This window comes from Phalacrocorax carbo, chromosome 7, assembly GCF_963921805.1.
Source record: "Phalacrocorax carbo chromosome 7, bPhaCar2.1, whole genome shotgun sequence".
Lineage (NCBI taxonomy): Eukaryota > Metazoa > Chordata > Aves > Suliformes > Phalacrocoracidae > Phalacrocorax > Phalacrocorax carbo.
This window is the reverse complement of record NC_087519.1, coordinates 20,691,809-20,717,502: the sequence shown is the minus strand read 5'-3', so window position 1 is coordinate 20,717,502 and position 25,694 is coordinate 20,691,809. Positions and strand designations below refer to the sequence as shown.

Genomic DNA, 25,694 nt, shown 5'->3' with positions numbered 1-25,694 from the left:
AGTGTCTAAGTGTTCATGTTTCTAATACTCCTGCCAGTCTTCAACTTTAATGATAAACACTAAAAATGAAGATGCATTCCTGTATTAGCTGCATTCTTAGATGCCTATGTATATTCCTAACCAAAAGTATCACCTTCAGAGTAAAAACATTTCTGCTGTGATGTCAGGTTAAGTGCAAACAAAAATCACTTGCTAAGTTAAGAACCCAGAACACTGGTCTTGGAAGTCTTTCTGTATCTCCTTTAAGATATGATGAGTTTTATTTTCTTATGGTAAAATTAAGTAAAATATAGCTATTTAAAAGACTCTGAAAATAAGAAAACATTTCCCAATATTTATTACTTAATATTTATTACTTAAGTTTTTCCTCCCTGAAACATGAACTGTGAAAGTACAGATTTTTGTCATAAACTTTGTCACAAGTTCACGTTCCTGACAATCACACCTATGATTTATGAGCTACTATCCTCGGGACACTTGTCAAGCAAGAGAAGAATGTAATTAGATAAGCTGTTTATACAGCAATAAAGAGGGCTCAGCAGGTATGCAAGGAACAAATAACGTAACATTTATTCATGCAGATTACAAGAAGTACCTTTCGAAGCATACATCAGTTGTACAAACCTTTTCATTTAAGCAGGCTTGGAAGTCACTTTTCATGTTAATAACAGCCACTCTATCTTGGGACCTCTTGGGGCCACTGACATACGGAATTATTGAACTTAGACTAATTTGCACTACCTAATAAAAAAAGAAGCAAAGAAAAAGCATGCATTATCAACCTCAGCCCAACATTACTGTGAATATACTCTTGAGACATCCAGGACGTCTCCTGTTTAAAATTTGGATGTTCTGAGACATTAACACTCTGGGCTTCCACTTTCAAGACCGCCCACTGTAAAAGGCTATTCATCTTACTGAAAGTGTTTTAACATTATCCCAAATTTTTCTACCATCCAGAAGACTTACCTGGTCACCCAGGAATGACAGGAATTCAGCATCTGTTAGTTGACATGAATGTTTATTGTACCTCCCTTCTTTCCCTCATGCCCTCTATACTTTGAAAACATATGCTGCTTCTCAAAATTGGCAGTCAATAAATGCAACTTTTCTTAAAGCAATGAAAATTACAGCAGGAGACAAAATTGTTAAATCTGCAGTAGTTATTTATTATGAGAATCAAACATAGAGAAACAAGTGATTTCAAGCATACCTGGGAATATTCAGGTTCTCTGGAAGAACTCTCGTCAGTTCTAAGTAACTTCACAGCTTTAAGATATGCTTCCATGACCTCAAGCTTAGCCTTGTCAAAACCTTAGGAAGGTTAGGAAGATTATTTCAAACATGAGAAAAGTCATATTGCAAAAAAAATAAATAAAACACACAATTCTCAGAAATTCAGACTGTTTCAAGCATTTCCTTGAATCTATCCTTGATTTATCCTTGAACATCCAAAGTACTTTTTCTCATGGCACACCACTTCCCTACCCCAACCTCCAAGCTATTCAGGAATGATACACAAATACTTTTTCTTTTTTTTTTAAAATCAGCTTAACTTTCCTTGTTATATCAAGGAACAAAATAAGCTGTTCCAACTCCAGCAGTTGGAACTCTAATTAAATCTACAGATTTGTCCCTGAAGTTCATAAAGCTTTTCTTTATTAAGGTTTATTTGTTTAATACAGATCATGTGCTTAGTCATTAATAGCCAGTATTACTAACTACTGTTAGAAAATGTTTCATTTGCTCTGCACTGACCAGACAAAACATGTTTGTTAAACATTTTAAATTTAATAACTTGTATGTAGAAGTGACAGATTTCAGTGTCAGAAAGGCTTACTAATGAGAATGGGCTTTTTTTTAAGATCCGTTACCCTGTGGCTTTCTCTATTTGCAGTAGCTCGATAAGGAACTGTCATCCTTCTAGCTTAGCTTGAAATGTCAGCAAAATAACGCTCTTCAAAATAAAAAAAAAAGGGGGGGAAAAAAAGGGTTTACCTATGCTTTCAGAAACAAGGTCTCTGGGTGTTGAAAAAGAACATGATGTTAGTAAATCAGGTATTAGATAAATGAACAGGACAGGACACAAACCTCAAGGACAAGTCAGCTATCTGTATGCCAGTGTCATGCATGCAAAAACTACAGCCTCACATAAATCCATGGGATTTATGGAGACAAAACAGGCCACAAGAAAACGTCTGTGCCAGTAAAGCAGGCAACTCACTCAGATCCAAATGCCACGTACTAAGTGTCCCACAAAACCAGCCAACAGTAAATATGTACAGCACAATTTTTGTAGCAGGTATTATTCAGATGCATGAGATTCTACAGGATAAAAGTTGTGGCCAAGTATATCCCATGACACAGACTGTTACTGTACAGCAGAATCTCGTACATTAAATCCACGTCAGAACTCTGCAGAAAATCTCTGTTCAAGGATTATGGAGTTTTAAGCAAAAAACCTATTGCCACACATCTAAAACACTATTACAGTGAACCACTATTTTAATTTCATCTTTACCTGTATGCCTTAAGTGCTTCAGTGTCACATTATCAACAGGGAAAAAGCTCAGAATAGCACCATATTCAGGACACATATTTGCTATTGTGGTTCGGTCTGCTACAGACAGCTGGGAAACTCCACTCCCAAAAAACTCAACAAATTTTCCAGCAACATCAGCTTGCCGAAGATGCTGTTTAAAACAAATGCACAACAAGAACTTTTGTTATGTGAAGATGTACAATGCAAGCAACATTTGTTGCAACAATTCACAGTTAGCAAGTCAAGAATGTTTAAAACAAAGCTGAAACCTTGAGGCCAATGTTTGCAAAAAACCCCAAGTCCCTGTACCATACAGGGTTCTAGAAATCTATACTGGAAGTTGACATAAAAAACCTACACCTCCACCTGCAATCGAGTTCTTCAGATTTCCTAGTCAAGAACAGATACATGCTTCTTAAAGCATCATGCCAGAAAGAAGAATGTATTTTCAGAGCAATCACAGCTCTTCAATGCTTTGATGCTGGCTCTTCACCTACTAAAACAGCGACAGTTTGTGCCACCTTGGCAAAAATTAGTCTTCAGAAGATACATTGAGTTATATCAGCGTACAATCATAGACAGGCCTTGCGTCTTTCAGGAGTATTTTAGAGCAAAAAGGGTATCCAGAGAGGTTTCTGAGCTAGAGAAGAAGCCTACATGCTGTCAGCAGGAGGAAAATGCAAAACAGGGCTTCTCTCCCCGGCCCCCAAACCCCACACGCACACTTTTTTTTAAGTGAAAGAGGGCCTGTAGATAAACGACTACAGAAGGAAAAATAGAGGGAAAAGTAGTAAACCACTACTTTGGAGGACTATTAAATAAAAATGGTTATAGAATATTCGTATCTTTCTCCACTGCCACAATTAAAGGTATACTAAAACTACTCCCAGCATTTAATTGGTTCCCAAACACCACTGGAAGAACCAACTTGCACGAAGCTTCACTTTGTTTTAAAAACTTACTTACCTTTATAATGCTTAGAACAATATCTATGGATGTAGCAAGGGGGCCAGCTGTGCCCGTCAGTTCGCACCCAACCACCTCAGGCAAAGTGAGTGTAACAGGCATCCCCAGCATCACCGCTTCTGTTTCAATCCCCCCAACACCTGGAAGGAGAATATTAGGTTGCTTTTCATGGGTTTAAGTAACCAACACCAAATATTTTGAGGTCCTAAAATCTAATAAAACCCTTCCTATTATGCCCAAAGGCTACAGCAAGAAATGTACAGGTTCTGTTAAATATTTGCACATGAAAAATAAAATCATAGCACAGCATAATTCAGCTTGGGAGGGACTCAGGAGGTCATCTAGTCCAACTGCCTGCTCAGAAGCCCCAAATAAAAAACACTCAAGCAAGACTACTGCTGAAGTTCGACTTCACAGTCAACCAGAAAATATTCTGTATCTAAAATCAACTTTTCAAGAGAAAAAAACCCCTTCATACAAATTTTATGCTGCATGTACAAAACAGTACTTATTTGAATATCAGTTGGGTTTTGGCTATTTTCTCTTTAAATTACAACAAGCAGTGTCTCGCTGGAAAGAAACATTAGTTGAGATTACTTTTAGACAAAAAACATTCTGAAGAATAATTCAAGACAGAGTTTGTTATGCTTGAGATAGAAATATCCAGTGGGAAGAAAATACTTCTTAGTAACGCCTTAGTATGCCTTTCAAAGTGCTATCAAGTTATTCTTAGGATACTTACCCCAGCCCAAGATACCCAAGCCATTTACCATGGTTGTATGAGAATCTGTGCCAACCACGCTGTCTGGATATAGGAAATCTTTAACTTCAAAAACAACTCTTGACAAATATTCCAAGTTAACTTGGTGTGCCATTCCAGTCTCAGGTGGAATTATGGAAATGTTCTTGAAAACCTTTGAACTCCACTGTAATTTTTCCATAATGAGAAAGAAAGAGTTCTATTTTTTCAAACGTATATTCAATTCTCAGGACATAACCAAAATGACAAAACTAATATGCAATAAAACAGTACTTGCTATTTATGCGAGTGGCTTTTACTCATTTATCAGACAGAGCTACATGAGCCCCTCGGATTCTGTACGTTCTTAATCATTAACAAACCCATTCACCCAATTCCAGCTGAAGGCTGAATCAATAATTCATACCTGCCTTTCAAATGCAGAGCTGGATAAGTCTCTTACCTTCCAGTTCACACAACTGATTTCAAGCACAGCTAAGACTAATATTTAGGCAACAGAACCTAAGCACTTGTATTTATAGAAGAATTTCGTTTAGGTTTTACAGTCCCAGATGAGGCTGAAGATACAATTTAGAGAAGTGTCTCGCTACATGCAAACTCAGGACACTCGACTTAAAAAAGCTGCTGTGGAAACCTGTAACAAGATTCAGCCTGGTAGTTTCCCTCTTTAACAATGTAAAAGCTAATTTGCAACTTTACGAAAGAAACCTCCTAGTCTACCTACATTAAAAGATTTTTAGATCATCACATCAGATTTTTAACTCATGTTAAATGAGTCCATGAAGATCAAGTACCAGCATTGCAGGTTCCTGGCTAGCAACAAAGCAGCCCATGTTCACCACACAAGACTTCCATTAAAAACAAGTTTACCAGCACTGCTGCCAAGTTTGAGAGCAGAATGTCTCAACACTGGCTTCTGGTCAACACTGCCAACTTCAGCAGGATTTGTAATAGAAGTATGGCTAGATTAATCTGTTATCCAGAAATTCATTGTGACCCAAGGTACTGAGCTCATTAAGAAGCATCAAAAAGACTAATGCTTCACAAGTAATACTTTGTTGACTGCCTTCATGCTGACAAGAAACAAAAGTATAAACTTTTTCCAAGTTAGAATTACAAAAAATTATCTCCCCTTTAAGTAACACCTAGATTTAGAATCTCTGCTGCCTAACAATTTTTAGATTTAAACTCATAAACCATCTTACTAGCCAATTTTCTGTTCCTATATTAAATTCAGATTTGAGAGCCTAACATTTCCAAATTATTACATTTAATTTATCATCTCAACCTGAACACTGGTAGGCAAATGGAGCAACCTCTTGAAACAACCCAAACTCAACACAATGCAAAGCCCACAAGTACAGACATACCTTAAAAAATTGAAGCCTCTCTCTATTTCGGCCAAATTCCATCTCTTGATTTTTCAGTACTGTCTCAGGCCTAGGAAGATACCAAGTTTACAAGTACTGTCACAATTTATTTCAAATTACAGAAGAACAAGTTATTTTCGCTTGTTTGATGGAAGACTCATTTAAGCCTGCAGCCAAATTTGAAGTGTTTTATTAGAACAAAGATAATTCCTCCCTTGCAACAAGCTTTCTGTAAACAGTGAAAAATAACTGATTTCATCTGTGCTGTGCTTGAGAACATGTTTATTCTAGGTACAGTTTGCCTAAAGCATTTGACCTCAGAAACTCGTTATTTTAAGAGATCTATTCCTAGCATGCAGTACAGTACACAGAAGCTCCCCCCCCATCAGCAGTCTTACAGGTTGCACACTTCAAAATTCAATTACAGTAAAGAATAAAGATGTTCACTAGTTCATGTAAAAACCACTCTCCATGTTCTGTACTAGCCCTATAACAGCTGAGCAGAACATCAGGGCAACTCTAACTATCCTCCATTTCTGTATTCTTTGCCTCCAAGCCACAATTTTTTCTTCACAAGTACTCATCAGTACAGTCTCATAAAATGAACCATCTTTTATTAAGAAATATTATTTATTAAGATACTGATACTCATTATAAATTATCTACAATTTAAGAGGAATAACCTCTGCTTTCAAGAAGGTGGACAAGGAAGGGAACACACTTGCTATGAAACAAGAAGGGAGTCCTCAATTTTCTGGATGTGTATTTTACACCACGACCCTTCCCTTTCTTCTCTGCAGTGACAGAGGGTTAGTGGCTTTGCGAAGCCCCAAGGGATAATCAACATTCACACTGCAACTTAATACATACCACTGCTGTTTTGCTGCCAGAAACATCAATATTGCTGAAAACATCACTAATTCTGCATTCCTACACCTGTACTGAGCAGGAATATTTGCATATTTATAAAATTACCGTGACAATTGGCATCATATCACTGTGGGATACAGATTTGATCCGCTTTTAAATTCTACACCTGTCTGTCACAGGAGGATAGGAATCTGAACAGTCTATCAGACAAAGAGGTGACAGCTGAAAGGAGGATGATTACATGTAATTGTCATAGATGGAATGGTACGCAATGATCTGTTAATAATACTGAAAATCTGGCAAAGGCAGATAGATGAGGTTCCCCTGGGCCATTACACACAGGCAGGATATACATCAAGTTTCAGCTCGATGACAGATGGACTCTGAGATGCCCTAGAAGCTGGGGGATTATGTACGGGTTAGTTCTTAATTCTTCTTTAAGAGCCAGAGACTTTTGAAAAATTCTCACAGAAAAACTAAAACTTACTTTTAGAAATATATCAATGTTTCATCGATTTATTCATTGAGGTTTACTTTGTAACATACAGAGGATTACCCTTATGCTTTGTTGTCCTTGTAAGGAAACAAGGGAAGTCTCAAAATTTAATTTAAAAATCACAGCCTTGAGTCACAGTAGGCCATCTGCACTGTGTTTAGTAAAGCCCTTCTTGTAAAAAAAAAAAATGTTGTAGACTAATTTAAATCTGCTACATCATACCTTCGATGTTAATTTAAATCTGTTTGGGCAGGGTGTGGGGAATCACATCTGTGAACTGTCACAGGCAGTGCTTAAAAACACAGAAGTGTGCAAATCACTAAAAAAAGGAAGCTTTCATACTCAGGCACCGGCTGAAGATGGAAAGGACAGAGGATGGGAGTGTTCTCAATCTGTGCAGAAAATTGTCCTGAGTTGCGACTCGAATCTCCAGCGCCACACGGCCCCCTGCAGCCAGTTTGACCCCTGCAAGGCAGCTTCCGAGGCTGCGCTTTAAGCGGAGAAAGCTTTGCCACTGGCTTCTGTGAATCGCCACCTCCGGGATTTGGAGCATTCTGTATTGCACTGTAACATTAAACAGAAGAATAATTTAGACGTTAGGAATTTTGGTCTTTTTTTTGTTCTTTGTTTTTTGCAATCCCTTCAACAGATTATGAAATATTTTCTGAAAAATACAGTTACTTTACTACAACTCTGCTACAAAGTAAATTACCACTGGATAAGCTTTGTTAAGTAAGATAGCGTGGCATCCAAGTGAACGAACTGGATTGTCTGAAAGATTAACACCAGATAAACAACTCCTTCATTTTGTTCACAACGGACCAGAAATCTTTATAAACAATGTTGCAAAGGCTAAACTCAGGGTTTTAACCTTCAAAGGTGTAGGTGAAGTCTCATCCAAGTGGTGGACTTGCTGAACATGTTTTTTTTTTTTAAGCTGTACATGTTCTGTTACATCCACAGGGGAATGATTTCAGACAAAGCTTTCTCAAGGAAAGACACATAACTTTATTATTTAATTAGGCTTTTTATACAAATTCTCAAAGGCTTAGATAAATTTTATACACTAGTCAAGTCAGAAGTAAAACAGAAAAGTTACTAGTTTTTTTTAAAAAAGTGAAGTCCATATAGCCCACTACCCGCTATTTGTACAATATTGAGCCTTTGTATGAGAGCAAAGAAAGCTTGTTGTGGAAAATAAATGATGTTTTACCTCTCAATATTTACCAAATCATGGATTCCTAACTAAAGCCACTGCTTTCTTCCGCTTTAGTAATGCAGAAAAGATAGTTATCAAGTTGCAGGATATTGTGGGGCCTCAGAGGATACCTTGTCTAAATCTCAACTTAGTCCAGAAGCCTTTGATCAGCAGGAGATGGAAGCTGTATGAAAGCAGCACAAACCGTCCTGTAGCGAAGGGTTTCTTATCACAGGCCAGCAGCTGCTGAGACCCTGTAAGCTTTCCAAATGTGAAACTACAGAAGCTGGTTTTATCATTACAAAGCAGCATGTTGGGACCTCTTGCCAACACTTGGTTTTTCTGATAATTTCAGGCTAGCCTAATTGCAATGGAGTCAGCCATCCCTTCAGACACAAGAACGGACAGACCACAGAAGTGAAACAACATATATGCAACACAACAGATTATTTGTAGCTTCTTGATCCTCACTCTTCTAATAACCAAATGGAAATCCTGTGTATATTTGGAAGGTCTACAAAAACAACTCATATACCCATGTCCGTTTGACCACAGGCTTTTCCCCCATGGACTTCTAAAACTCCCAAAGAGCTTGAGCAATTTACACAATTCTACATGAGTTTGAAAGGCTCCACGATGGAGGGGTGGGGGAGAAGGTGGAAGGGAGCTGCATTATTTACTCAGTGTTTACTTCAAGAAACACTGAATAAAATGTGAGTTTTTCCTTTCTGCAATATTGTTTCTAGCAAAAGGCAGCCCCAGGCTGTTTTCATCACATTACTGCCTGTCAGAAAGGGAAAACCAGGCTGTTGGTTTTCCAGTCCCAATACTTCTCCGGACTTGTAAAAGTACAATTCTCTCTCTGCAAATACATGCAGCCCTTTTCAACTTGTGGTAAAATCCAGGCCCATTACAAAAAAAAAAACCAACACAACCCCACCCCTCAAAAAAAATCACCACACCAAAAACAAAACCCACAAAACCAATCTCATAAGCTATGGGTTGAAGTGACAGACTTTCAATATGTCCAGTAAGATCACAAGCCATTTCTCTGGAGCTGTCACAAAGCAGTCATTTTTTAAAAAAAATTTTGTTTAACATCAACAGTAAAAACAGAGCAAAGCACAATTACAAACTCCGTCTGCCTCATTGTCTTAAGACATATTATTTTCTGGAAACCATAACAATTCCAGGGTTGTCAGTCAGCTTCACCCACATCCCCTCACAACTGTTCTTTCTCTCCTTCAAGAGTAGTATTTTATAATTTTTATCAAGCCCTCTTTAGGATAGCATCAGGTCTAGTTTCAGGAATCCACACCTGACAAATGATTTGATGGGACTGTACCAAGTCCAGAGTGAATCCATACTTCAGCATCAGTCAAAGTGTTATGGTTCATCAAAAAAAATGAGGTTCTTTACCATTTACTGAAATCAATCTGCAGAGAATGGTCAACAGTGAAGTCAGCTGGACAGGCAGGATTGACTTTCACAGGATCTCCTCCAGCATTTCTCACAGCTTCCCTCATGGCAGCAAAATCCACCATTGCTGGAATTCCACTAACAGACAGAAAAACCAAATGGTATAACAACATGGGACATTAACTCGCTAAAATATACAAGCTTCTTTTTGGTTTTACCTTTATTTAAGTCTAGGTCTACCTAAGTTCTATTTCAGACAATAAACCCCTTTTATTCTCTTTAAATTTAAAAGAGCTTCAGTTTTAAAAGGTAATGGAGTTGGTACTCACTCACAACAAGCAACGGCATGTTTGAAGATAACATACCATACATCAGAACATCTCAGAGAAAAGAATGATATCTTTCTTTTGTCTTGCTCTGCCTCTGAAGTGTGATGATACTTTACCACAAAACTAATTTGTAGATATTTACTACCTTTATGATAGAACCCTGCTACGCAAACAATGCTTGTGCTAGACATGTTAACACCTTAGCATGTATTATTTATCACTCTTCTTACAGAGAGCACTGTTTCTGAAGCTCATAGCATTTTACAAAAATATTCTATTGCTCTTGCACAGGTAAGTGTATCTGAAGTACAAATCTGAGGGCAACGTTTATGTAACACAGTACCATATAAATCTTCCTGACTTTGCTTGCTAAGCAGAAGTTCCCTCATTTTTATCGATATCACAATTCCTTTTTTTATGTCACTTCTTGATAAATATATAGTTAATGAGTCAGCAAAACCACTTAAATTTAGTATTTGCAAATTGCTGAAGGACAGCCCTTTTACTTATGCCAAGCTCAAATCACAAAGAAAGTTCATACCCTAAGAGACTTCTTTTTAAATATATGTACTTTTCATGAATTCAACTGGATTACATGTACTTGTCAAGTAAGCAATATTTAATCTTCAGTTATCTCATGCAAGAATTCTGTATATTTCAATGAACCATCAGCCATCTGGCTACAGCCAAAACATCGGCACTTCCATTGGTGTTTTGGCTTTTATCCTGTACAGTGCTCCCTGCAGGCCAACAGCTTCAGCCTCGCCAACCTGCACTACAAGCAGGGTACCCTATGAAACAACTCCTATCCTTGCACGCCATGTAATTATGATGGGGAATCTACTGGCAGCAGCAGCGCGCAGGTTTCTACTGAGCAAGACAGATACTTCAGTATCAAAAGGCTAGGTGCTATTTATTTTCAAGCCAAAAAACTGTACATACAGCTCAGAGAGTTTACACGGATTATTTCAGTGGTTTTGGTGCGCATGTGTGCGCAAACACACACTTACGTAAAGTCTTGAAGAACAACTCTGGCAGGACAAAAGGGCACTTCGACATTATTCTGTTTTGTTTTCCAGTCTAAAATGTTCATAGCATCTGATTCTTTCACGAAGAAGCCATCACAGTTACGGATACTGGATTCAAACAACACTCGGATGGAATAAGGCAGAGTATCTAGGGTAAAGGAAAGTGACTGACTGAATTAGTGCAACACCTTCAGGTTACATAGGTTTTTTCACAAATTACAATCTCACATTTCTAAAGAATCCCACTTTGCTAGGGATTGGAAGCGTAAGAGCTACAGAAGCCTGCTTTTCCAGTTGCCTTTGGGTTTGATCTCCATTACACAACACGGAACAGTGAGCTGCATAATGTGCACATTACAGAATATTAGTTATCATATGGGTTTTGAATGGAAGATACCAATGCTTGACTGCACTGCATTAAGACAGTGACATTCGAGAAAGTATGCTACACTGGCAGGAGAGAGAGGTAAGGGATCTAGAACTGGGATTACCAATCAGAATGGGTAAAAAGCAACAACAACTAGAATATTCAAAAATATTTTTTAACTGGAAGTTTCACCATTTTGTTACTTGATATATCAAGCTGAAAGCATCCAATGCCAGAATAATTTTTTTTAAAATAAACAGTGATATGAAGACCAAAAACTATTCTGCCATGTGCCCTAAAACTAAACACATTTCATAAAATATAAAAAATGACATTTCACTAAATGCAACTTGAGTTAGTTTGTTACTGATCTGGATTCAGGTATTGCCTAGAAGCAGCTTTCTGGCACAAAACAAATCTAGGAAATCGGAAATGAGAATAAAAAAGCGGAGGGAGAAAGAGAAGCGGATGTCACTATTCACTGCAAGCAAAAAAAAAAAACCACAACACAAGATTAATTCACATATCTCCCCAAATCCCATTATTTTCAGCATCTTTCAAGCAGGCAAATGACTTCATAAGAACAGTGAGAAATATAAAAAAAGTTAGTTGGAAGAAAAGGGTGAAACAATTAAGCTCAGGCTTTAACAAAAAAATTAGAGTTGGTGGTCTCAATGTAATCCAGAGGTTTTTCCACAAACTATTAACGTAGGATTTTCTGACTCTTTTCTTGGTGTGACTTTCTCAAATGTAATCTGTTGTTGTCTGATTAGACAAGTCACTCAAAATAATGTCTTCAAAAACATGTCTCCTCAGCTGGAATGCCATCACCCACTTTATTTAAAAGCAAGTTACTAGAAGAAAATTGCTTTTCTTTTCCTTGGATTACAAATAATACACAGTGCATCCTTATAGTGATAAATCTAGCTGGCCGGTGGGCTGCTTAGCAGCCACCAGCTACACAGAAGCAACTACTTCTCTCTGCTGGGCACTAGCAAGCTCACATCTGCAATATTGTGTGTAGCTTTGGGCCTCCCAGGACACAGAAGACCTCGTGTAATAAGATCACATGCAGTGAAGGGCCTTCTAAGATGGTTATGAGGCTGCTGCACCTGACACATAGGAGCAGTGGGAGACCTGGGTTTGCTCACTCTGAGAAGTAAAAACTAGGTGAGCTAACTGTAGTCTACCACAACCTAACAGGGACTGCAGAGAAGGTGAGGCTTGACTTCTCAGAAAAGCACAGTGAAAGGACAAAAAGAAAAGAGTTACAAGGTACAGGAAGGGACACTGTGACCAGGTACAAGGAAAAAGAAGTTCACAGGGAGGATGTTTAAGCAAAGGATCAAGAGAGGTGGTAGAATCTCCATCCTCACAGGTTTGCACAGCTGAACTGAGAAAGGCTCTCCAAGCTAGCTCTAGTCCCAGCAAGAGTCTGGACTAGATCTCCATATGCTCCTCCTGCCCTAAATCCTACTGAGCTTTCTAGCTCATTTTCCCAATAACTGAACACTATTTTAAGCAGTAGAAAATCAAATTCTCCTTAGCAAACTGGCAAATACATAAATTAACATTTACATTAGTAATCTGATTAATTTAAACAGGTACTTATTGTCAGATTACAGTCAGAAGCGCCAAGGCAGGGGGCAAACACATAAAACAAAAAATTAATGTTATAGCAACAAATGCAACAAGCCATCCCAGATGCTGGACTGGCTACAAGTGCTGTCCCACACTCTGTCTCGATTTTATTTAATATCTTGCTGATATGTAGTTAATATGAGGCTCCCAACTTCTGCACAGAAGTTACTATTGGAAGTCAACAACACTTAGTCTAGTCTATTTAGACTCCCTCTCAGAATATCTTCGCGAACATCTGCTGCTGCTCCAAGCTTTATGGCACCTCTTAGCAGAAACTACTATCTTCTGTTTGTATTTCCACTCCTGTCACAAGGCCTTTCAAAAAACTGCTGTAGAACTGACTGGTTTTGTTACTACCACACCATTGCTTCTTCCTGGACAAAGCCACAAACTGAAGCGTTTTACCTCCTCCTTAACATCTTATCTGAGAGATTAACTTCACTATTACAAGTAGTAGACATTTGCAAGAGCACACAGCTGTTGCACAAAAGTTGCAGCAGCCATTGTACACTTGCTTCCCTCTCTCTTCCCTTCAAGCAACAGGGAAGTAATTACTGCTGTCAAATATGGGTTTAAAGTGAAATATCCACTGGTAATTTTTTAGTTAAGAAACACATAATGAATTCTGTGAATACAGGAGAATAATTCAGACCTTGCAAAACTGAAAAAATCCCAAACCAAACCCAAATACCTTGAATATGTACCGCAGGGAAGTATTTTAGGAGTTTGACATGAAAGCAAGGGGACAGAACAATGAAAGTATGTTTTGACTGTCTGCAAGAGTAAAGCCTATTCCAGCTGACATGGACCTATAGCTCTCTCCCTCTGTGTGTATTCCCCTCCCCATCACATGTGCACATACTTTTTATTTTTGAAAAGGCACCCAGACACAGAGACCCAACAAAAGCCTTTTTGGCACACACCACTTGGTGTTATGTTACATAATAACGATGTGCTGAGGTTAAGGAATTGCATGGACACCACAAAACCTCATCTTTCTGCAGCAACTGCAGTAGAAGCTACATTCTAGTAAACACAGTTACCCACTATCTGAAGTTGCTGGTAAGGTGAAATCAGAATACCAAGAAGCAGTACAAAATTACAGTAAAAACTGCATTTATTTTTTAAGTACTACACAGGAGTTCTCTGTCACTTCATTTTTTCCAAAAGAGAAATTATTCTGACTTGGAGTATTGCTGAAAACCCCAGCAATCCTTATACTTTCTCCCTTACTGAAAAAAAGCTGTGTGAAATATTACACCCTACGAGCTTCATAAGACAATAACAGATTGGAAAATTATAAGCTTTCAAATACACCTATTAAGAATTCACATACTCAGGACTGTATCTTTTAAACTTTTACAGCAGTAAGTAGTGCACGGTTGCTGCTGATACCATCGTAATTACAAACAACTAAAAAGCATCATTACCATACTTGGAGCCTCCAAGCTTTGAGACATTGTAGAACTTCTTTTGTGGATAGTTTCCTAATGCTTCAATTGCGAGCTGGTAAGGGCTTCCTGGGGCAAAAGAAAAAAACAAACAAAACAAAAAACCACAAACAACAAAAAAAACACAAATAAAACAAAAAACCACAAACAACAAAACCGACAAAAAAAGTTACAGCCATAAAAGAATGGAAGATTTGAGTACTGACAGAGGACTCATAAGAACAGCTTTTTATTTCTGATTTTACCAAAAATAATGTTCCTCTAGGACTGTAAATAAATCATAATATGGAGAGGTTTTTAAATGGATTGAGACACCTAATGATGTATATGCACGACTAAGATTAATTTTAAAAGCATCTGTAATACTAGGCATATACTGGTCATGCAAGTAATCAGCAGTCACACATCTGAATACCTTTGACCTTTATTGTCTCAGTTTACCATCTACAAGACAGGATAAATGCACCTCACCAACCCAGGTAAGAGATACAGGTCTCAACATAGTAGAAACCATAAAGCACTAAGTGCTAGGGTAATGACAAGCAAACAAGAGACAAAAATAAACTTCATAACAGCTCTTAGGTGCAGAGAATAAATAGCTTCTCGAGAAGATAAGTAGTAGTTCACAAAAAGAACATTTTCATTCCTTTGCTAATGAACTGTAGGGACAGTGCCAATGATACGCTCCCTCAGGCCTAAAGAACTTCATACAGTGAAAGTTTAAGGAAATAAAATCTGGATTACACACAGCGGGGAAAATGGTGTGAGTTCTGACATCACAGAGCTGCTCCTGGGAGAACAAATAGCAAACGCTGGATCTGCAGCATTGTTTGCCGTTTACTTTGATCTTAATACCCTACAGTCACACTTTCATTGCAAAGAAAACGCTACATCAACAGCTAACAATGCCTGCGTCACCTGAACGTCCAAGCCATTAACACGACCCCCCCAAATTAAGCCGAAGACCGGCTCTAGGCCTCAGCCCAACGAGCAGGCTCCTCTAAGGGCACTACACCCCTCGCCCGCCACAGCGATTGCAGCAGAGTGATTCGAAAGAGGGATAAAAATGGTCGTCAGGAATAACGGGAGGCCCAACTCGCAGCCGCCGGGGAGCGGGCCCCGAGGCCAGCCCCACCACCGCCGAGAACAAAGCGGCTGCCGCGGCGGGTGCAGCCGCCGCCGGGGGCGGTAACGGGCCCCGGAGCAGGGCGGGGGGCGGCGGGAGGCCGCCCGCTCCCTCACAAAGGGGCCGCTGGCCGTTGCGCAGCGGCCGCCGTGAGGGAAGAAAGGGAACAGCCGAGTTAGAGACGTGAAGCACCTCCGCGCAGCCTCACACGGCCGGGCCGGTCACTCCGGAGGGGAACAGAGCGAGGGCCCAGGGGGTCCCGCCGGATGAGGCGGCGGCGGCGGCGGCAGCACCTGAGGTCCGAAACAAACCCGCTCCTACTGACCTGGCCTGAGAGGGTCCATGGCTGGCGACCATATTAACGCTGCGGGAAGGGAGCAGGGGGCCGGGGGGAGATGGCCCGGGTGGGGCGGGCCCCAACTCTCGCGAGATTGCGCCCACGGAGGAGGGCGCTAGGCGCAATCTCGCGAGAGTTGGGGCCCCACCCCGCAGCGGCTCCGGCGGAGAAAAGGAGACGCGCTCGCGCGAGGCTTAGCGGAGAGGGCGGAAGTAGCCGGGTGAGGGGAGCCGTTCAGCTCTCGCGATACTCGCCAGGCCGATAACAGGGGTGGGGGTGGCGGAGGCGGAGCCGCGAACCCTTCCGAGCCAAGGAGCGCCTGCGACCCCTCCGCGCGAGCGTGCCCGCGGGCACCGCCTATTGGCCGCCGTCCCGGCCACGTGCGGCCCCACGTGACGAGGTTTGAGCTACGTACAGTGGCTGTTCGCTGTAATTCCCGATGTTCTCGACTCCTGCTGCTGGGTTGGCAAGGGGTGTCCTTTACGGAAATAACGACTAGCAAACTTCTTCCAGGACAGGGCATTAAACCCCCCTGAGTTAGTTCCTGATGCAGGGCATTAACGTCATCACAGTCCACGCTGGAAAGAGGGGAAAGACGTGCTGTCAGCATTCTGTCAGACAGCCGGGCTTAACCTCCCTCTGGTCTTACTCTCCGATGCTAGATTTCTTCGGGAGGTTTTTTTCTTCTCATATTCTTCTTCCCTTTTTCCTTTCAAATGATGATCTTTTTTCTTAGCTGGATGGTTGAATTTAATTTTGTCTTGATCTTCAGTGCAACAGTGGCAGTACACAAAGTCACACAGCGGTGACCAAGTCAAGCAATACTAGTTTCTCCAGGCTAATAAAATGTAGATAATATCTAGGGTTTAGACAGTAATGCAGCCCAAGCTCATCACCAGGCTCAGGCAGCAAAGATGACTACCAAAAAGATGTCTGTGACTCGGCTCTAATTGATCTATTTTCCCACTTGCCTGAATCTTTTGACCTGAACTGCCTTTGCTTTCCTGAACTGTGACGGAATGACTTGACACACTGATTGCAAAGGTTGTACCCCAAACTGCACGAGCAGCCACAATTCTGGCGTCTTTTTACCTGTTTTGGATTGCATGATGTCTGGCATATCTTTGAGAGACCGCAGGCAGAGGAACTATTTTGGTGGGAAGGAAGGTGGTGGAGGATGTGGCTGAGATGTCTGTAGAGGAGCTCCCCCAATTCAGTTGTCTAAAGCTTTTTCAGGATGCCAAAAGCTGTCTGTTTCTTTGAAGAGATTATTTATGTGTGGCATCCTGTTTAGAGCTTTTACCCTGATTTGATCAGTGCAGTCATTTTTCATTACAAAGCTCAGAGGAGTAGTGAGGGCTGCAGCCTAGTATCGCAGTGCAAAGGGCAGTTTTACCCTCTGCTCCACAGCGCAGGCAGCTGCCTCACACGTGCTGGCCACGTGTTCGTTCCCAGAGGACTTTGTCAGGAGTTTCTGGGGTCAGTGCTGGGAGGTGCGGTGACAAGCAGATGAAGTGTTGGCAGACAAACGATGGCAGCTTTGTCTCTTGACAAGTTCAGATAAGATGAACCTCCAGAGACATTCTTCACCACCACTGACCTATTTGTTTTCCTGTGTGAAAAACACCTCTAGCCTCACAGGGCTGAGCCCACAGGATGCCAGTGACAAAGTGACTTCTGGTTATCTTCCACTGTTGGCTGAAGGCTGGCTTTGGTGGGTCAGGTACATCCAGGGAAAGGAATTTTAGGGAGTACAGTGTATTTCTTGTTCACATGCTAAATCCTTTAGCACCAAATGTTTGGGGGTTTGTGCCCTTCTTACATACCAGACCAATTTTTGGAAAACAAATCCCATATATATTTGGTTTTAACACAGTGTTTGGCCACTTGATATTTGGCTTTTAATATTAATTTATACAGAAAACTTACTTTCTTTTTGCTTACTAGCACCTGGGCTGCTCAACAGTTCTGCATGCTATATTTTTTGTGTGTGATTCTTTTAGAATCATGGAGTCCTTTAAGGTGGTGTGTAACAGTCTGGGAAGAAAGATGTTTTTGCAGTTTCCAGAATGTTTTCTCCATTTCCCAGCTGGAGTCCAACATCCTGAAATAAGTCAAATTCAAGGCAGAGCTTATTGAGAAGAAAAATGGGGATGGGTATTGCTGGTTTGTAATTAGAGCTGACAGAAGCAGGCTAAATGACAGTGTCCTAGCGAATAAGAGAACACAAATAGAAGGAATTATTTTGTGCTACTTCTGCAAAAGGCAGTCACTCCACAGAGAGAATTTCAGTATTGTTGTTCACCATATTTCAGCCTTCAAACAGAGAAAGGAGTTTTGTTGTGGAAAAAGCTGAGCTAAAAAATACTCTCAGGTCTGTGTTTCACAGCAGTATCATACAAAACAGAGACCACACCATGACAGAAGAGAAAATCCAATGTAATGCAAGACACTTCTCTAGTTGTGCCTTTCTTTTGTCTTCTTCCCTTTTTTTCTGTAAAGATAGATGAAAGACAATAGCAGGAACAACCAGACAGCACCCACACCATACATTCCTCTCCAGGAGAAGCAGGTTGGTCCAACAGTTTGAAATACAGGCCTTTTAATCAAATCACTTCTGATCCTGGCTACACACAGACTTCCATATGACTATTGTATTTAGAGCTCAAACACAGTAAATCCTACACAGTTCTCCTAAGACAGTGGAGAGATCTTTAGAGGAGGAGAGTAAAACTTAATTTTCATACCTAGCTATAGGTGAAGAACATAACACAGCAACTGACTTTTTTTTTCCACATGAGTGAGTTTAGGAGATTAAGAATGAGAACTTGGGAAACCTCTGTAGAATATTTACTTAAGAAATTTAGGTCAGTCCAATCAAGTCTAAGATCTGCATAAGTGGGTAAGACACATAGTAATCTATGCATAGACTATGTCAAAATTGGAGCTAGTTGGGGCAGCTAACTAAAAAGATCACAAAGATGTTTTGACACTGGCATATTTTTGGTAACAAACTGAAAAAAGGGTTTGTAAAATTCATGTTGGACAATTTATAAGAAAAAAAAATCAAATATTCACGTTCCCCTATGTCTTTTGCCACAACAGTAAAGCCACAGATACTAGGTGATCTGTAGACTAAGAACATGGCAGGTTGGATATTTCATTAAGAACATTTCTCAGTATTTAGTTTTGATACCACATGGTTTGAGATACAACCTCTGCTTTTGTAGGTTCTCTTTTGTAATACGGTATCCTCAGTGCCACCAAGTAATCTTCAAGAATATGGATTTAAGCTTCACTTTTGATTGCATATTGCTTAGAATCACTATACAAAATCCCTAATATCAAAATAAGTAGATTAATAACTGCCAGAGGAGAATGCATTTATTCCTAACACTGGCTGTATGGCAAGGGGCCTGTCCTGTAACAGTCAGTGTCACAAAAGACACTGAAAGTGAAGTTCCTTACCCATGCTAGGGTTCCACTGGGAAATAGCACTCCCTAGATTTCTTATCCCCTGGGATATTACTTACCTTACACTGATGTTTATTACTTGATTCACTGATAGCAATGTAAGTTGCTGTGATAATTTTTCCTCTAAAATGCTGGCATTCAAGAATTCAGAAAGTCTGTTTTAATCTCTTACAAAAGCTGCCATTTAGACAGATGTACAGAACGCTAAAACCCCTCTAAAAGTTCCTCCCAAGCATTCAGCAGATTCTCAGTAAATCAGGTGATAATGCTGTCTTGTAAATATCTAGAGATAGCACATAAACTGTTCTAAATTTCAGGTTGGGTATAAGGAGAGGCTCAAGTACCATGGAAGCTGCTTTTCAAAACTTATTTCTAGGGCTCAGTACATTTTACTTCTCCAGATGAAGAAAAAGAGGTGCTTAAGATGATTTTTACTTGTGAGAGAAGTGCTGCTACATGGGATCCTGCACAAACTGTTTGGGAGAACACACTTCCTGTGAAGAGTTTATTAGTACCAAAAGGGTAATTCAGTAAACATGCTTACTTCCAAATAGATCGTATAATAAAAGAATAGGATGGCAAACTTTTACTGTTCTGAAAACAGGCACCTATTTTCAGGTTGCAGTACCATTGGTCTTCCTGTATCATTAGGGAGCTTGAAAAATTGCCTTTTCTAGTTACTCAGCAAAGTCTAAGTGTATGCAAAGTCTTTTCCCAGAGATGTCAGGAAGAAGGTCTGTTTTGTGCTGATGGGAGATTAACTGGATTCTGAGTTGTGAGCATGAGGTCTTCATTTCAGGAAGTACAACAAGTGACTGGGGAACCTCAAGCTACCCTGTCCAGCACTTCTGGCAATCTGAAATATCAGGCATAACAGCCAGAGAAATTACATCTGTTTTGGTTCAGGCTGTGGCTACTACTGACATGCTTGTTTTAAATGGATGGCATCTGTTGCATTCTTTCCTACACACTGCTGGAAGCTGAGGGGGGAGGCACAGTTCAACTTTCTTACCTCAGGATTTTTTGCAAGCACTGCTGGGTGAGCTCTCACCCCTAAACCTCCAGGAACAAGTATTTTCCCTCTCAGGAAGGTAGAGTTCACCTGCCATCTGCTCACACGTGATCTGCTCACACGTGATCTGCTCACACATGCTCTGGAGAGTCAAATTGCTTGCTCTCCTCGCTCACCGGGGGAGAATGCTTGATTTGGCAAGTACCCCTATGTGCATTTCTCACATCTGAAGGGAAGAAAGTGAGGAGGGCTGAGTGCTGGGCACCACTGTTGGGCACATCCCAGCTGCAGAGAGCCCAGAGCTCCATCCCTTCAGAGAGGGACAGCAGCAGGGAACACATTCCATACCTCCGCAAGAAAGAAATTTGGGGGATTTAGTGAAACAGTTGGCAAGAATGATCATAAAGTTACACCCTTCAGCAGAAGGCACTGCAATTCCTTAGTGCGCAAGGGAAATATGGATGGTATTAAAGCTCTTTTTAACTGCTGATTGCTATTAAATGCTTCTAATATGATGACAGCTTATCCACACCTGACAATCTTTCATCATCCGTGGAAAACTCCACAGCAGGACAAGCCACTTCCTACAGTTTGCTTTCTGGTTGGTTGGGACCTCGCTCACAGCAAGTTCTGTTTTCAGCTCAGTCTTGATATTTTGTTACCTGCACTGTGACCCAAAGGACAGAGAGAGATGTTGGGGGTGTGCTCAAGACTTCTTAATATATTGCACTGAATGATGCTTTTAGCAGGATAAAACCCAACTAATTAAGCTAATGACCATTCAAAACCATACCCATCCTTCTTAGAAACTGATAACAGTCTGAGATTAGAACACTATTTCTTCTGTCTTACAAAATGGTCCTCAACTCAGGACTAGGTCAGAGTCCCACAGACCTGTGTATTTAGGAGAACCCAAGAGGCATATTGGGGAAGAGGTCAGCTGTGGGAGCAGATTACTCCAGTCTTTCTGTCTAAATACTGTCAGACACACTTTTGCTGGAGGTGGGAAGCCCCCAGCTCTGCAGGGAGAGACCTTTATTCTACAATCTAAAATAGGTGGGATGCCACCCTCCCCTGCCCCTGGACCCTAGCTGAGAGAGGCAGTTTTGATGCCACCTGTGTTGCAGCTCTTTCCACAAAAAAGGGTTGTGCTTCCTTCTCAGGGTGCAGGCAGGGATGCAGGCAGAGCCTCTTTTCTGACACCTCTTTGACTACTAGAATGAAATCTTCCCTTTACAGCTACTGTAGCTTGCTGGAGGCTGGATCGAGTGGCTCCTGCAGATGGCATCTGCATCCTAGGGATAGAGTGAAATCTAGGCTAGAGCACAGCAAGAGTCTTATTTGATGCAGTGTATTGAAGAGCAATCAAAGGAACTTAGACAAACTCTGAACCCTACTTCTGTCACTCTGCCCTTCAGCTTCCCACCAGAGTCACACATTTGCAGCTCTTTAGCAGAAGAGGAGCTGCTCTGATCCTGCTGTCCTGGCTTCTTCAGCACAGGCACCCTCAACTCTTTTAAATGTACACACTCCATTGTGCAGTTAGAGGCCTGAGTCTTCCAGCCCCTCTTCACGCCTGCATTGCTACCAAAGGTTTCTGCACCCCATCAGCCACAGCAGAGGCAGAAAATATTGTTATTGCTGTTTGTGCAGTCCTCACCATCTGAAAGTTTCTCTTCCACATGGCCTGTACAAGGGAATACCTGCCCTACTGCCTCTGCTGAGCAGCCGCAAGGCAGATGAGGAGTCAGCTGGCTATGGCAGAGCTCATCTTGTCCCATCAGTGCAGGAAGACGCAGTTATACACTCCTGGTGCATAAGCCCAGCATAGAGGGGAGAGCAGAGCAATTTAATTTGCTTACTGGAAACACCCCACCATCTTCTACCCATCAATTTTGTGCTGAAGGTTGTTGCTGGGAAGAGCAGATAGGATTCAGGGATGGAGACTGCTAGGCTTAAAACAAACACACAGGGGAGGAGGAGGAGGAGGAGGAAGAGGAAGAAGTGGAAGAGCAAGTCTCTCAGCTAAGCTGAGCAGGATGGTGCAGCTTCCAGAAGAAGGACAGCCGCAGCAGGAAGTAGCATTTACTGGAAGCATTTTTAAAACCAGTTGGGGAACAGCTGTGCTGATTTTAATCCAACTGGACTGAAGTGCCTCCAGAAGAGCCATGAAGCCCTTTGATACCTACCGCCCAGGCAATAAAATGTTAATCTCAGCTGAAGTCTTTGTTCTCTTAGTAGCGGTATTTTTCTATTTAGAAGTAATATTCTGCTGCCTCCAATCAGAAGCCCCACTGTACTATGGAGTGGGCATGTGTAACAAAGACTGCTCCTGCTGCAATAGCTTTAGCATCTGAGAGATGACAGATGGCTGGGGAAGCCCAGAGTACCGGTGACCATCAGGAGCAGTGGCACAGCCCTCCTGCTACCACATCACTGTCCTGTGTGTCCAAGACTCCTTGACACAGGTGGGTTTTCTGAGGAGGGACAATATTGTGGCTCTGAGGATTTTTACAAATGTGTGAAAGTCTAGGAGAGCTACCAGGGCAAGTTGAAAAAGGAGCAGGCTGATGTTTCAAGGGCAGGTGTGAGATAGGTTCTCAAAAGCATATGAGATGATAAATAGGTATAGGAGAGGCCTTGAAGAGCTACAAGATCATTTCTAAACCTTCCTAGTGAAGTTAGTAGTCAGTCTCCCTCTGGGAGGTCACAGACTCCCATGATATATGTGTGGTCTCCTTGGATAACAGATTAAACCTTATTAATATAGGCTGCCAGCTATCCTTTCAGCACTGATCTGTAAGTACAGCTATTCCAATGGTGTGCGTGTCCCTTACACTTACAGCCTTGATCTCAACAGACCTTAGTGACAACTTCATATTTTGTTGTACATAGAACAGGCCTACCCTGTTGCTCAGGGTTCACGAGGGCTCGGGCAATGCCTGCGTTATCATCCAGGAATCCTGTGATGAGTTTGACAGAAATGAATGAGGCTTTCTACTTCCCCATCTGTTTTGTACCATCTTTGAATCTGCTCAGTTCCCTCTCCAGAAATTCCAGCTCAAAATATGTTTTTTCTATTCTGTTTCATTTTATTTATGTCCCAAGTTTTCTTAAAAATCAGAGGAAGTGACACAAAATGGTACTCCAGCCTTGCCACATTATTAGATAGCATTAGGTGTGAAGTGATAAGGTGACTAGTATTCTGTTTTAGAAATGCATATAGTTTAGATTTCTTTCTCTCAGATCTTTTCATCATTTCCAGGGATTAGGAAAATCTCCAGGCTCCCAAAAAACTCTTACCATAAGCAGGCATCTTCCATATCATCAGACTGAAGCTCATGGCATCATCTAAAATAGGAAGAGGTACTTGGAAGTAGCTTTCCCATGTCTCTTGTAATAGTGTTGAGTACTAAAATTACTGGGATGTTTTCTATAAGTGGCTGCTTTGTCAGTAGAAATCCTACCCAAAACCTACTGAATTTTTCTGATTAATGTTCCATCACTGACAGGAGAGGTTCGGGGCCTGACTGTTTGATGTTTCTTGACAAAAAGAACTGTATTTCTGAAAGCATTCTGACTATTTTCTGCTAAATGCTGTTTGCTGAGATATCTCATTTTGTAAAGGACACTAGAGATGCTGCTTGTACAATCTGCAAGTAAAGGTAGCAAGGCCATAATGTACTTACAGTATTCAGCATGTATTGCTCATATTTTCATTATCTCAGTGATGATTTCCTGCCTCAGACTCTTTTGTACACATCACTCTGAGATTTTAGCTTTCTAGCTTTTGTCTGTTTCTCCCTCCTACTGCATTACTAGGCTCCACTGTACTATTATCTTTGTTGCTGTCAGAATCTAAAGCTGAGGTGAATTCTAGGCATAGCTGGTTTCCATTATTATCATCCTTATTGGCATTTTGAAGGAATCATTTGTCTTCATTATCTGCAGCTGCATCCTGAAGGATTTTGAAAAGGTACATGCAATATTTTCCTCTTACAAGAGCTTGGTTTTTATGTAGGGCATTCCCCACTCCTCCTGCCTGTTAAAAAAAAAAAAGTTTCTGAGTTTTTGCTCCACTGCTGGCGTGACAGTATAGAAAGCATCTCACAGATGGACTGGCTCTCAAGGAGGCAAAAATCTTTAAACCCAGTAGATTCTAGTCTAAACCCCACTCTTTCCCTGCTGCATTATGAATCAGTGTACCTTGATGTAGTTTCTTTCCCTGCAGTTTTCAGCACACTCCAGCTTTTTAATTTCCTCTCTAGCTCTGCCTACAGCTGGCAAACTAATCACTGCCTGAGCAATGCACCTCAAATACTTGTTTATGCTGAATGAGCCTAGCTGGATTTTCTGTTTCCCATCATCTGCTGGTCATCTTAATCTGTATCAATGTTTGGTTCACAATACTGACCTCAAAGAACAATTATTTTATTCAGGGGGAGGAAGTGAAGCAGTAAGGAAAAAAAACATAGTATGAGCTAGCTGTGAAAATGAGTGTTCAGCATACTTTTAGCATGAAGAGAAGCAGAGATTTTTAGCAATAGCACAGTTATGAGGTCATTGTGTGGACTTACATAAATGTACAATTCAGTTTCTTCCCACTACAGGGTCCACATGGGTACAGACCTCTGTTCCCACAGAATATTTAGCATTGCAGACATCTGGCTTAGACTTAGACAGCTGTTGAACATAGGTAACTTCAATTTCACTCCTTTTGCCTTCAGTCAATCCCTCCCGTAGCCTTTGTTGCTGTGACCTAGATTGTGAGCAAATGCTTTCTGCTGGCATTTCAAAGGAAACTAATCTCGCACTCAAACTGAATCATGACTGGATTCATCTGTGCTCCATACTCTGTGCATGCATAAGCTTGTTTTTGCCTTCCTCCTTGAGCAGCAAATTCTTAATGACCTGTCCTTACACACAGACTCACCTGCAAGGCACAGCCTATGGGAAGAAGACTTATAGGGCTTTTCTTTCTCCAAAGCAAAGCTGCTGCTGGCTATAGGGACTAGAGATTTATAAATACTGTTCAAAGTTTTTCAAAATTTTAACACACAAAGGAAAACAAAAGCCTTAATTAATAACTGCAAAAACATGTCATACATAAGACCAATAATGACACCCCAGTAATTTCCACATACCCTGGTTATACTGTGCTAACCAAATTCCCTATGCAATTGTGCTGCCTGAGTGGAGTAACATACAGTCAATTATACACCCTGTGGAGAGCAAGATACCAGTATTAGCGGTTTCCTTGGAGTGAGACATCCTCATAGCCTCTTGAGCTCTGGGGTCAATAATGAGA

The 25,694-nt window shown here is 40.9% G+C and overlaps 1 protein-coding gene and 1 long non-coding RNA gene across 2 annotated transcripts in view; one reads left to right on the top strand and one right to left on the bottom strand.

Moving 5' to 3' along the window:
* The window catches only part of IREB2 (iron responsive element binding protein 2), a 29,053-nt gene extending 13,034 nt beyond the window's left edge, over positions 1–16,019 (bottom strand). Inside the window, exons 1-11 of the mRNA XM_064456730.1 lie at positions 15,889–16,019; positions 14,417–14,506; positions 10,961–11,126; positions 9,622–9,759; positions 7,347–7,568; positions 5,639–5,708; positions 4,251–4,434; positions 3,509–3,648; positions 2,522–2,693; positions 1,214–1,314; positions 625–741 (exon numbers count right to left, since the gene is read on the bottom strand). Of these exons, the coding sequence (XP_064312800.1) occupies positions 625–741; positions 1,214–1,314; positions 2,522–2,693; positions 3,509–3,648; positions 4,251–4,434; positions 5,639–5,708; positions 7,347–7,568; positions 9,622–9,759; positions 10,961–11,126; positions 14,417–14,506; positions 15,889–15,907 (1,419 nt within the window). The 5' untranslated portion in view covers positions 15,908–16,019. The remainder of the gene's footprint in view (positions 1–624; positions 742–1,213; positions 1,315–2,521; positions 2,694–3,508; positions 3,649–4,250; positions 4,435–5,638; positions 5,709–7,346; positions 7,569–9,621; positions 9,760–10,960; positions 11,127–14,416; positions 14,507–15,888) is intronic.
* A 119-nt stretch (positions 16,020–16,138) lies between these two features.
* Positions 16,139–25,694, top strand: part of LOC135314303 (uncharacterized) — a 22,586-nt gene continuing 13,030 nt past the window's right edge. The window contains exon 1 of the long non-coding RNA XR_010373780.1: positions 16,139–16,300. This is a non-coding gene — a long non-coding RNA (uncharacterized LOC135314303). The remainder of the gene's footprint in view (positions 16,301–25,694) is intronic.